At 44.1% G+C, this 13,684-nt stretch overlaps 1 protein-coding gene across 3 annotated transcripts in view; it reads left to right on the top strand.

The window, feature by feature from the left end:
• Window positions 1–13,684, top strand: part of EMC2 (ER membrane protein complex subunit 2) — a 104,437-nt gene that overhangs the window by 65,943 nt on the left and 24,810 nt on the right. For all 3 annotated transcript variants that reach the window (XM_044295037.1, XM_044295036.1, XM_044295039.1), the window contains exons 7-11: window positions 1,435–1,520; window positions 1,681–1,740; window positions 6,161–6,242; window positions 8,706–8,816; window positions 11,297–11,401. In XM_044295037.1, coding sequence (XP_044150972.1) covers window positions 1,435–1,520; window positions 1,681–1,740; window positions 6,161–6,242; window positions 8,706–8,816; window positions 11,297–11,401 — 444 coding nt within the window. The remainder of the gene's footprint in view (window positions 1–1,434; window positions 1,521–1,680; window positions 1,741–6,160; window positions 6,243–8,705; window positions 8,817–11,296; window positions 11,402–13,684) is intronic.

Here is a 13,684-nt window from a genome sequence, read left to right as displayed (position 1 = left end):
ACACTGGCTGACCTGTTACATGTGCACTTGGCAGCTGAAGGCGTCTGTGTTGGTCCCATGTCCATATGTGTCCGCATTGCTGAGAAAAATGATGTTTTAGTATATGCCTCTAGGAGCAACGGGGGTGGTACCATTACACCTAGAGGTTTTGCTTCTGCAACTGCCGCACCCTTTGCACTCTGACAGGGCTAGGTGTGATGATGTTTTTACTGCCTGGCCCTGTCAATCAAAATGCAGAGGGCGTGTCAGTTGCAGAGAGAGCAGAGCCTCTAGGTGTGAAGGCAACGCCCCGGTTGCTCCTAGAGGCATTAAAACATCATTTTTCTCAGCAATGTAGGAACCTGGGACCAACACAGACGTCTTCAGCTGCCAAGCGCACATGTAACAGCTCAGCCAGTGTCATAGGTACAAAACTGCTGACAGATGCCCTTTAAAGGGGTGGGCTAGTTTTAAGAGGAGACCGGACAACTCAGGAGGGAGGAGATGAGCTGTGATATCACGTTCTGTGAATGGTGGATCCTGTCTTATCTATATAGAGGGGATGTCTGTCATTGTAATACTGCCTGTGATGATAATGCGATGAGTACTGTGCAGAACAGGAAACCACAACCTATTATTGCTCCTTGTGGCCACTGTGAAAATTGCAGGGTTATGTACATATTTTTTTTGACATTGAAAAATAAAAAAATGTTCCATAAAAACGTGATATAAACAAGAAGTCATTTTCTGACGATACACTTTCCTTGAAGGGGCTTTTCAAGGTATGAACCTTATCCCCTGTGCCTATACAGTCTTAGAACTAGCAGTAAGCAGTCGTCTCCCTTACGCCTCGGCCCATGTGCATGCCGTTTTCACATCTGCAAAGGGTATGAGAACTACTTATCCTCTGCTCCTACACTTGCTTTTCTGGACTCTCGGAAATCTGGGTGACCACTCATGTTAATACGTCCATTTATACTAGACTTTAGAGAGGGCTGGAGAGACCCCAAGTAGCCAGTACCTCTGCCGGCAGCGACCTTTCGGGCTGTCGTCATCGCTGGGCCAGTGAAAGGGTATTATGTCCGTCCCGGGCTTAGCGCTCTTACAAGCCCCTTACATTCCCTTTATCCCCCCCGCAGAGACTATTGCAGCGACAGGAAGCAGAGATATGAGCCTGAATGGGATGGCAGGATTAGCCTTCCCCACGGCTCTGTAATTACTCCATTCTGCCGGGACGTTTCTTTGGATGAAGTGATGCGTGGAGTTGGTATCAATAGCCGGGCGCACACAATGCGATTGCTGGATGAGTTCTGCATTGTGTCGGGGGATCAGCGCAGCGCGTGTTTATATACTCCCACCAAGCTGTGGAATTCCTCTGGCATTGAGATAATAATTTGCACAGTTTAATTGCCTTCTTTACCGTGAGTCTAATCCTTACTTAATGTCAACCTATAGGCGACAAGAAAGAGGAAGATTGCCATTCGCAAAGCCCAGGGGAGGAACGCCGAGGCAATCCGGGAGCTCAATGAGTATCTGGAACAGTGAGTGTTTTACAAGGGGATTTTCTTGTGCACTTTTGCTATACATATATATTTTTTAATTAAAATGGAATTTGCATTTGATTTAGGCTCCTTTTCTGTTTCTACACGTACATTCCCACCCTTACCCGTGTTCCTCAAGCTTCTGACCTTCTTGTTGCAGATTTGTAGGTGACCAAGAAGCTTGGCACGAACTGGCGGAACTTTACATCAATGAACTTGAGTAAGTCCCTGAACAGGTTTTCTATGTCTAGATGATTGACAAGATGGTTATCTTGTAGACTTAAAGGGATTGTCTAGGACTAGAAAAAGATGGCTGCTTTCTTCCAAAAACGGCGCCACCCCCTGTACCACAGGTTGTGTGTGGTATTATAGCTCAGCCCCAGCGTCTTCAATAAAGCAGCTATGTTTCTCTATTCCAGGACAGCCCCTTTAATGCCTTATTCACACGTCGGTGCTTTCCATCAGTGATTGTGACCCAAAACCATGATATTTTGACATAAGGTCTAAGGGACAGATTTGCGCCTATTCTGTGTTTACAGCCGCACCTGGCTTTGGCTCAAATTCACTGATGGAAATCACTGACCGAACACTGACATGTGAATGAGGCATAAGGGTCTATTCACACGACAGTGATGGAAACACGACTATTAAAGCCTCATTTACATGTCAGTCTCCCACGAACGTGTGCTGCATGTGTTCTCCACGGACTGCACACACATTCATTTTATTGTGTGTATTCACACATCAGTCTTTTAGCACACTCCGTGGGTCTGTTTTTTATCTTTTTTTTTAGCACGGGTGCATGCTCTATTTTGTCCATGTTCACGGATTCATCACGCCCATTATAGTCTATGGGTCTGTGAAAACCATGGATGCAACACGGATGCCATCCGTGTTTCAGGGATCATTAGGAAGAGATGCTTTTAAAAAAAAAATTTTTTTACTGCTGCTATGTTTTACAAAAGTGTGCACTTTCTGGCCGAAATTGGGCGAAAATTGGTGCAATTTTTGCATCTAGGTTTAGAGAAGCTGTCAATGCTTGGCCCGACAAGAGTGTGGTTTGTAGGGAAAAGCGGGCACGGCCTAATTTGTGACATATAGCACCAAAATTCCGGAGTAAAATGGTCTCAAACTAAGCCAATTAATATTTGGTATAGAGAAAGGTGTCTGTCCCTGCACCACAAATATCATCCAGCCTGGGCCCCTGTGAAAAATGCAGTGCAAGTCTAGGCAGCCAATGTAAGTGTATGCCATATATAGGGTAAGTATTTGTACTCCACTGTTTCTGGAAAAAAAGCAGGAAAGTTTTTGTAATTCTGTACAACCCCTGTGTGTATTTAGATACAAAATGGATTGTGCAGCATGCATATACCATTTTCTCTATTCCCATGGGCATGCATATCCCTTTAAAGTAAACGGATTTAGTTTAAAGGGGTTATCCTACGATTAATGAAAAAATGAAAGTCAGACATCATATAATACATGACAGTCTCTTTCTAAAAAAGCTAGAACCAGCCCTGTACCTCACATGGATCCAGAGATCTCCACATTCATTGCTCTGCTAGATTTATATCAAGCTGACAGCTCAGGGGAGTGTCTATTCGGCTGCAGCTCAGGGGGCGTGTCTTATCTCTCCATATCACAGCTCAGGGGGCGTGTCTCAGCTCTCCCTATCACAGCTCAGGAGGCGTATCACAGCTCAGGGGCGTGTCTCAGCTCTCCCTATCACAGCTCAGGGGGTGTGTCTCAGCTCTCCCTATCACAGCTCAGGAGGCAGTTGAAGGATGAAACTGAGCATGTGTGGCCATCTCAGAGAGACGGTCAAAGAAATAAGAAAGAAAAAAACAGCAGGTGGCAAGTGGCGCTATACAGAGACATTTTATTGAATAACTCAGTGGCTATGCTAAATTTTTAATGACATGCAATTACAAAAGAATTCAGATCCATATTTTTTGTAGGGCAACCCCTTTAGGGTGCATTCACACGACCGTATAAATGGATCTGCATTAATTTCAATGGGGCTGCAAAAGATGCGGACAGCACACCGTGTGCTGTCCGCATCTGTTCCGTTCCGTGGCCCCGCAAAAAAGATAGAGCATATATAGCGCTGGCCATGTGTGGTCCGCAAATTGCAGAACGCACACGGCCGGTATCCGTGTTTTGTGGATCTGCAATTTGGGGACCGCAAAACACTTACGGTCGTGTGAATGCACCCTTAATAAGAGGAAAACATTTCCTTTCTCAGAGGAAAGGCTTTATATTGAGGACAAGGTTGAGTCAAGGTACGAAGACTGGAACAGTTGCTGAATTCTCTGTGTGAACTAATCCTACTTACTGCCGATGTAATGTTTTCGTTCGACGTTTATAGCTGTATTTACAGACGGAAATACTGACATGAAAGGGTGTGATCCTGGCCTTTTAGCCTCCTTGGGTAAATCCAGATGTCTGTAGATTTGCATTTCCCATTTTGTAGTACCAACCAAATAGCTGATCTTTGAAGAGATCTCTTCCACACACTGCGGAAAAATATTCACAGCGTCAATTGCCCTGTGGTGTGGATTTTGTCCGCAGCTGGAATACAGCAAAATCTTCCCCTTGTGGCCCTATCCTTAAATGTCACAGCCAATAGTGACTTCAGCTTTAGTGTTAGGCTACATGCACACGACCGTATGTGTTTTGCGGTCCGCAAAAAAATAAACGGATGACATCCGTATGCCATCCTTTTATTTTTTTTTGCAGATCCATTGTAACCATGCCTAAAACGGACAAGAATATGTCTATATGTTCTATTTATTTTTTTTTGCGGGCCTACGGAACAGACATACTTATGCGGAGAGCACACGGTGTGCTGTCCACATTTTTTACGGACCCATTGAAATGAATGGGTCTGCATCCTATCCGCAAAAAAAACGGAGGAGACACGGAAACAAACAACGTTCGTGTGCATGTAGCCTTATTACCGTATATACTCGAGTATAAGCCGAGGCCCCTAATTTTACCCCCAAAAATGGGAAAAATTAGTGACTCGAGTATAAGACTAGGGTGGGAAATGCAGCTATAATGCAGAGTGTATGTGTATATAATGCACACACTCTACATTATATACACACATCTGCAAGAGGGTGACTCAGATTGATGGGAGTCTGACTCTGACTCCCTGTATTTAATGCAGAGTGTGTGCATTATATACACACACACTCTGCATTAAATACAGGGAGCCATCCACAGATCTCCCCCCTAAACAGTGCCATCCACAGATTCCCCCCTAAACAGTGCCATCCACAGATCCCCCCTCCCCTAAACAGTGCCAGGATGGCACTGTTTAGGGGAGGGGGGATCTGTGGATGGCACTGTAGGGAGATCTGTGGATGGCACTGCCATCCACAGATCCCCCTACAGTGCCATCCACAGATCCCCCTCCCCGACGCTCACAGCAGTATATTTATAAAGTAGTATTCATCAGTATTCTTTAACTTTGGATATCTTACTTTGTCTTTACTCCGGTAATAGCAGCCGCAGGCAGTGCGGGGAGCAGCGCTCACTCACTGACGTCACGCGCCTGCTCCCACTAGGCGGCGCAGGCGCGTGACGTCAGTGAGTGAGCGCCGCCCCCCACACTGCCTGCATTACCGGAGCAAAGACAAAGTAAGATAGTAGACTCGAGTATAAGACGAGGAGGCTTTTTGAGCACAAATATTTGTGCCCAAAAACTCGTCTTATACTCGAGTATATACGGTATATAAAAGTTGTACTGTATATCGTATCTACCCCAAAATGGTACCATTAAAAAATACAATATATCCTACAAAAAAAAAATAAAAAACTGATTTATAACCTTTTGTATATTTCCCTCTACGGAGCTGTGTCAGGGCTCAGTTTTTTGCAACGGACGATCTTTAGTTTTTATTGATACTATTTAGGAGTGTGTATGACTTTTTATTTACATTTTTTTTTTGTAGGTGAAACGACAACATTGGCCATGTTGGTTTTTTTTCCTATTACACCTGTACAGGATAAATACTTTTATATTTTAATAGTACTGGCATTTTGCGCTCAGTAGTGAAAATTATTTTATTTAGGGTACTTGATGTCCTTAGGGGACATTAACAAGCAATTGTTAGATTGCTTGACTGCTTGTTCCATAGACTGCAATGAATTACCATTGCAACCTATGGGAGTTCTATTGTGTTCCCATGGAGCCCTGCCACCTGCAGGCCTCAATAGGAACTTCTGCTGTAATAGTCATGCATCCTTCAGAGGCACTAAGGTTATCACAAGGAATGAACGGCTTCCCTGATCACTGCGAAGGGATGCCATTCAGACCTAAGGAGCGCCTCCTCAGTTGCTATGTGCACATGTCGTCAAGTGGTTAAAGGGGTGAGAATGGCATAAAAAAAAAAAGACACCTCGCTGATCCCCCACTGCTCCGGTTCCAACTCTTTCTAAGTCCCCACTGGTCTTCCTGCTCTCTTTGACACACAGGAAATGACAACAGTAGTCGCAGTAAAATTGTGCCACAACTTGCACACAGGTCCTCCTGGTTAATGGGTTTTCGTTTAGAAATGATGATCTTTGTGATCAGTGATCCTGTTGTTGTGTGAAGCCGATTTTTATGCACATTTTCTCTTTTCTTCCTACAGCTATGCAAAAGCTGCGTTTTGTCTGGAGGAGCTCATACTGACAAACCCACACAACCACTTCTACTACCAGCAGTTTGCTGAAGTGAGTATTTATAGTGGAAATTCCTTGAAGAACTGAACGTGTTGTGTATACAGTAGATCATCAATATCTGATCGGTGAGGGTCCGACTCCTGGCACTCCCACTGATCAACTGTTGAAAGGGACCTTGGTGCTTGAATGAGCACCATAGCCTATTCCTAGGCCAGGGACGTCACGTTCATCAGCACTTGACCTTTCTGCAGCTCAGTCCCATTCAAGTGAATTTAATTGAGCTGTAATACCAAGCATAGCCACTATGCAATGTGCGGCACTGTGCTCTGTATGCTACACTACTCAACATCTAAACTGCAACACCAAGATGGAAAAGCTCTAAGGTTATGCAAGTCGAAGAAGTAGTGGGTGTCACCAAGATCTGCAAATGTTCACATTTTCAAGCACCTAGCTCCAATCTGTGGTATGTGGGAGGGGCATAAAAGCCAGATGGAAGGCAGAGTTTTTTAGTCACATGAAACCTCCGAAATCAAATCAAGTTGTGTTGGATGATTGTGCGATCCTTCCTAATTGTTGACGTACCAGTTATCACCGCTTGTTGCAAACTGAGAGGGACCGAAACGGTGAAATGATCGTTAGTTCAGGCACATAAATTATTGTTTCTGGGCAACAGATCACGCGGTCTAAACAGCGATCTGCTGCGCAGAAACAATGATTCTGTATGGGGACGAGCAATCGCAGTAGTCATCCCTTGTTCTCATACTATGAAGGAGATCACTGCATGTAAATGGGCTTCACCCCCACAGAACTGGCAGCCGACTGTCGGGAAGGAACACATCCTTCCTGACAATCGGCTTTAGCTCAGCCCGTGTAAATCCACCTTTAGAAATACACATAAATGATTGCAATTGCATGGAAGAAACTGACATTGGACCTCAATATTTCACATTAAAGGGACACTGACAGGCCGAATAAGCATAATTAGCTGTATATATGTATGCACAGGTCTTCTGTCCACCTTATGAAGACTGTAAAATGATGTTTTATAACCTGATAGAATTGCTTGTCTTTCTGCCCAAGGGGCAGCGTTTCAGCTTTACTTCTGCCCAGGCAGCCGCCCCCCCAACCGCCGTTCTGAAGCGCCGCCCAGCTCATCAATATTCACTTCGCTGGGCGGCTTCTGCGCTGCTCAGAAAAGTGCCCGGCGCAGGCGCAGAACGCCGAGGCTGAAGCGGCCTCAAAGCAGAGGGGACGCAGGCGCGATGTGGTCCCGGCCAGTCAGGGTGCCGGGCGCATGCGCCAGATCTTGGAACGTCGGGGACAGCAGAAGCCGCCCAGCGAAGTGAATATTGATGAGCTGGGCGGCGCTTCAGAACGGCGGTTGGGGGGCGGCTGCCTGGGCAGAAGTAAAGCTGAAACGCTGCCCCTTGGGCAGAAAGACAAGCAATTCTATCAGGTTATAAAACATCATTTTACAGTCTTCATAAGGTGGACAGAAGACCTGTGCATACATATATACAGCTAATTATGCTTATTCGGCCTGTCAGTGTCCCTTTAAACTTGTAAACCTCTTCAATTTTACTGTTATTTATCTTTTTAAAAATTTCTATTTTATTGCATTTTTGGGTCTGTTATTCTATATTAACCCCTTCCTGTACCCGGATATAATAATACGTCAAGGCCCTGAGGTAGTTGACCTACTTCTGATCTGCCACTGTTCCCATACGATCCACGGTAGGAGGACCGCTCTAAAGTACTGACGGCACTGCCAGGATCAGAACAAAAGGCTGATCGCTGAAGTTAACCCTCTCAATGCCATGATTGAGCTGCAGCACTGTACACGGGAGTTCACCAGACTGGGGCTGGCATTACTTTACGGTCTCTTGTAAAAGCCTCTTGGGGTGTACCAGCAATATGCCCTAACAGTATGGACAGGCACAATATCTTGGCATCTATAATGAATAAAACTAATAGGGGTGTCTGATTTTTTAAGAATTTTTTCCCAAGCCAGCAATTGTGGAGAAAATAATAAAACTATGCATATTCACCCATTTCATCCTCTGCTGCTTCCAGCTCTGATCCTCCCTGCACCAGTCAGAGGCCTCAGTGGTCTTGTGCTGTAGGCGGCTGAGGCCAGCGCTGTGGTGGCTGCTTATATGGCACCTTATCGCTGCAGGAGATTGGAGCGGTGTGCTGGAAGCAGCAGGGGACAAAATGGGTTAATATTTTATGACAATTGCTGGCCTGTAGGAATTTCTTTATAAAAATATAATGAATAGAAAATGACGCAAAACAACGGTTATGTCCAAAAATCCCCTGGTCCTTATTTAACAACTAATACACAGCAGTCAGGAGAACAGAGGCGCCTGTGTCCGCTGTGTAAATAGGTTATGCGCATGCATACTGATGGAGATAGCCAAGCGCTGTATTATGTATATTGTTGTTACAAATCAGGATCTTTTAGGCATTTCTATCCGTATTTTATGCTTTTTAATGCGTCTGATTATTTTGCAGGTGAAATACACTCAAGGTGGACTTGAAAATCTTGAACTGGCTAGAAAATATTTTTCCCAGTCTCTGAAGCTGAACAACCACAATATGAGAGCCTTGTTTGGTCTTTATATAGTAAGTTATTAGGACGCCCTTATAGATTAGCGGTAACAATATGAGCTTTGAGGACTTGCATGTAACCAGGGACTCTAAGCTTTCCTGTTTTTTATTCATAACTGTTAACCGTAAATTATTAGAATGATATCCTTCATTATCATTTGGGGTAATTGTTTGGCTGAGCGCCTCTCCTCCACCGTAATCTAACACGTTGCGGTATATTCCATTCAGTGATTTTGTCTCAAAAAGAAAGGCTCTGGGTTGGGCCTGCTGCAACTAGAGGCCATCCTCTGCTTGTACTTATGTATCAGCAAAGCATGCATAGGGACATATATATATTCTTTCCTCCTCCATGACTGCATCTGTTCATGTGGCCCTAAGAGCAGCTCTCTGGAACCAAATTATCCAGGAAAAACACACGATTCTCCCTGATATATTATCATTCATGGATCCTCAGACCACAAATATATGATTCAGTCACACAGAATGATGCACTTTTTTCGAATTTAGCCAGGATACTATTAGTGTATTTTTGCAAAAGAATGCAAACTGTGGATTGCCCGTTATGGGTGAAATGGTGGCAGAGCTGTAGACCCTGCCATTACAAAATCCTGAACATTTTTTTGTTGGACTGGAGCTTTGTAGGCAGGGCCTCAATATGTTTGGGTGCTAACCTAGCAAGCAGCATCATAACCCATGGGTGATTGCGCTGAATATTTGGGCTCCGCTTGAGACCACTGTGGTCATCCCAGTATATGTCAGATGTATTGGTTGATACATGATGCCTATCAGCGATGTGAAGGCAGCACTCTCGCCCCCTGTTGTTTTTTCAGGGCAAAATGAAAATTAAAGATATTTTTTATTATTGTTATACAGCTGTGGATTGCTTAAAGGGGCTGTCCAGGAATGCGCCTGCTTTGCTGCCCGTGGGTATGTGTGAAAACACTGGATTACTACATTGCTCTCAACATGGTAGCAGTCACATGATTGAACCACATCACCACCTCCCTGGCTGCATCCTCTTCTGCACAGTCACTAAAACCGTTCAGCGCATGCACAGATACAGGTACCAGAATCACCTGTGCACACGCTGAATGCTTTCATTGTGCAAAGGAGAATGCAGCCAGGAAGGCAGTACTGTGAGTAAATTTCAGGAACACCACCGTGTTGAGAGCTATGGATGTGGCGAGTGCTGTGTCTGGTGTGAACACGCGTTGGCAGGAGGGTCTTTAATACGGCTCCCACAGTGAGGAATAATTTGTCGTTTCAACAAACTTTGCATAAATCAGTAGTTCAGGTGACTATAAGAAACTTAGCAATATATCTTCTAAGAGAAAAATGCTTCTTTCTCCTCTGGCGCTGTCCTAAGCTAATATTCTCTGCTGAATCCATCTTGCTAGACAGCTGCCAGCTCACTGAAGGGGGAGGTAGACGAGGGGAGAGGTGCAGAGAGACACTTGCAGACATGCTGCTTGTCAAAGTCTTTGGGTAAGAGGAGTGAGCTACAGTGAGAGAAAGGAGCTTACAGCAAAAAAAGATTTATTGAAAGAGACACACATGCTGCCCACAGAAGTCTATGGAGAGGTGAGGAAGAGCCACTTTTCTCTAGTAACATATATTACAAAGTTTCTTATAGTCACCTATTCATTTATCCAAGCTTCGTTGAAGCATCAGTCTCAACTTTTATAGGAATGTTCTCTCTTTTTAGTCAGAGATGTGTATTTTCTCTCGGGTCCTTGTGTTTTGGACTACTTTGATTGCGGTTTGTTATTGTATTGTAAAAATTTAAACTACTCTCCTAATTTTCATTTATGTTGCTTGGTTTTACAGCAGTTTTATTCATTCCATTTGTTATTACAAGTTCCTGGCATTGTGACATTACACATTCTTAGCGTGTTAGCTGTGGATTGTGAGCAGTATGTATGCTGGCCCATTGAAGCTCTCAGAGCCCATGGTATTTGTGCACTACAAGATTAAAGTGACCCTCTGGTTTCATCTTTTTAGTTGCAGATCCGCTAATTCCCAGGCTCCTCTTCTGCCATCCAAGATGGCCGCACCGTTTCTGAAACGATCTGAGACGCACTGTGTATTGGTACCCCAAGACACTTTCTACTTGTCCAGCCCTGCTCCTTGTTTGGCCAGCATTGTTCACATGGACAGTGCTGGCCAATCCAAGGGCAGCAAGAAGTGTCTGGAGGTTACAAATTCATCAGGCAGTTTGGGAAGTGATGCGGCCATGGACAGATACAGCGGAGCCCTGGAATTGGTGGTTCTGCAGATAAAAAGATACAAAGGAGGTCACCAGGTAAGTGTTCTGTTTGTTCCCGTGTTTTAATGTGATTTTTATTTTTTATTTTCTTGAACCGCAGGGCTACTTTAAGAGGTTGAGTGGACTGTAATTTGTCCTCATGGCCATTTAAGAAAATTTCAAAATGCAAAAACGCGTCACTTGCATGTCTTATATACTTACTACCTTTTCCACTTTTGTCTCATTGTAGTCCTCAATCCACATTGCATCTAATCCTAAAGCCAGCGCAAAAATGAAGAAGGACAATGTGAAATTCGCCACCTGGGCTGCTAATCAAATCAAAAAAGCTTACCAGGTACATAACCAACTTCCTTCCCCACTGTATTGCAGTAATAAGAATACCCGCTTTCCGGTTTTGTGGGCGAAACTGTACATCTAAAGTGCAGTGTTCTTACCACAAATGGATGTGCAGTTCATATCCAGGGGATGGCACTTACTCAGAAGGGCTCTATACTGCCAGCATCCTGCTACAAGGGCAGAGATCTTTGCCGCTTAACCCCTTAAATACCACGGTCAGTAGAAACCGCAGCATTTAATTGGACAAACGGAGGGATGATCTTATGGCACTGAACACTGCCATGGCAGCTGGGGGCCTAGCTATGGCATGTCTGGAAATATATTCTAAATGGGGTGGAATTAGGAAAAAAAAAAGGATTCCATAATAGTTTTATGGCGTTCCCTATGTGGTCCAACTGACATGTTAACTTAATTCTGTGGGTCAGTACAATTACATCAATGCCACATTTTTATAGTTTTCTTGTATTTTGAAAGGTAAAAAAAAAGGTTATAATTTTGAAAAAATAATTGTATTTCATTGTCATATTCTCATATTTGACCGCGGTATCTGAGGGGTTAAAAGTCTGTGATCAACATTATTGCCAATCATGGACTCCGAGTGTCTGCTGTGGTGCGTGCTCAGCTCCTGAGCGGGCGCTGTCAGTAAAGATGTGATATCTGCTGAATCAGAGGTCAGACTTGATGGACGCCTTTTTCCAGAATCCAACCATAAGTAACTAAGGGCCAATTATGAGCGGCCGCTGGTCACCTATTTGGGAATACATTTTTATACATCACCCAGTCTAGTTAGGTCTTCTACCATGGCTGGAATTGCTTCCCTCGCCTTCGCTTCCACAGAAAGTTTAGTGACAGCAAGTCCGGATGAAAAAATAAAAAAAGTGGAAGACCAGCCATGGAAGATACAACTTAAAGGGAACCTGTGACATTGACCATGTTATCTGAGCTGTAGGGAGCATGTCATGGAGCAGGAGGAGCTGAGCAGATTGAGATCTACTTTGGTGGGAAATAATGCAATATAACTTAATTTATATTCTTTCTTGGGTTAGGAGTCCAGTGGGTGTTCTTACTCCTCTGTATGTCCACTCCTAGCTGTCAGTCTATGAGTAGGACCGCCCACCGGACTCATAAGCAGAGAGCCTGTTTTTCTCTATAGTATACCACCTGCATATACAGCTGTCTACCTGACAGGGTCACTTGAAAGGGGTATGCAAGTTAAAACAACAATATAGCAAGGAGTGCAAAATTGTACAAAATAAATTTAAAACCACCTTGCTCACCCTTTAAATGTCCCACCTGCTCCCAACAGTAGTTCCCACTACTTCTCCAGTGATGACACCATATTCATGTGACCTCTGCAGTCCATCGCTGGCCTCACGGTCATGTGTGTATGAATGGCAGGCAATTGTTGAAGCCAACGGAAGACCTTTGGGACTTGCACCTTGCTCCACAATGGTGGCGCTACATCCCAGCAGAGAATAACTGATGGCTGAGAGGTGCGACCCATATCTATCAGACATTTATGGTATATCCTATGGATATGAATACACAGTTTATATACGTGCTAATCATTTGGTTCTTTTTTGAGAAGTACTTGCTGCCTTAGATTCTTAATAAGTGGTTTTGGGTGTCTTGCGACAGGGAAAATGTTGGCCGAGATGCGCAATGTATTATGGCATAGATCGTGCAATAATGAGATCCCGTTCACTTTTATTTTTCCAGTCAAACTCTTTTTTGGACACGTTACTGAATTCTAATACGCCCGACCCATGTTTATAATTGTGGATGTGGCAAACCTGCAATAACGTTGGTGTAACCACTTCAGGTTGCTCCTCGTGATTAATGTAGACAGACTAATTGCTTGTCAAAGAAAATTACCTCCGTCAGCTCGTTGGAAGCCAGTGATTGGAATTATGCTTGACAGCTACACACAAGTACAGCAACACGTCCAAGTACAACTAAGTCCAGGCAGCCTGATTTTATTAGAATTTCTGATTTTGCCACTTCTAATGTAGATATTTTTTATGTAAATGTATCTTTTTAACCCGTGTATGGATCTTGTTAGTAGTGACCTCTTTATACTTGAATTCGTTATTAAAAGGGCTTTCCAGGACTTATTGAAGAGCTAGCCTTAGAATATCATATTAGTGGGGGTCTGACACCAGGCACATCCAACAATCTGCTGCTAGCAAGAGCCGTGGCCTTTGGAATGAGCACAGTGGACGGAGCTAAGAGCAGACAGCTCCATCCACCGTGTAGTGGCCATTCCGGGGTACTGCAGAGC

The sequence above is a fragment of the Bufo gargarizans genome, chromosome 5, assembly GCF_014858855.1.
Source record: "Bufo gargarizans isolate SCDJY-AF-19 chromosome 5, ASM1485885v1, whole genome shotgun sequence".
Taxonomy (NCBI): Eukaryota; Metazoa; Chordata; class Amphibia; order Anura; family Bufonidae; genus Bufo; species Bufo gargarizans.
Note: the sequence above shows the minus strand (reverse complement) of the source record. Positions and strands in the feature narration are given on the sequence as shown.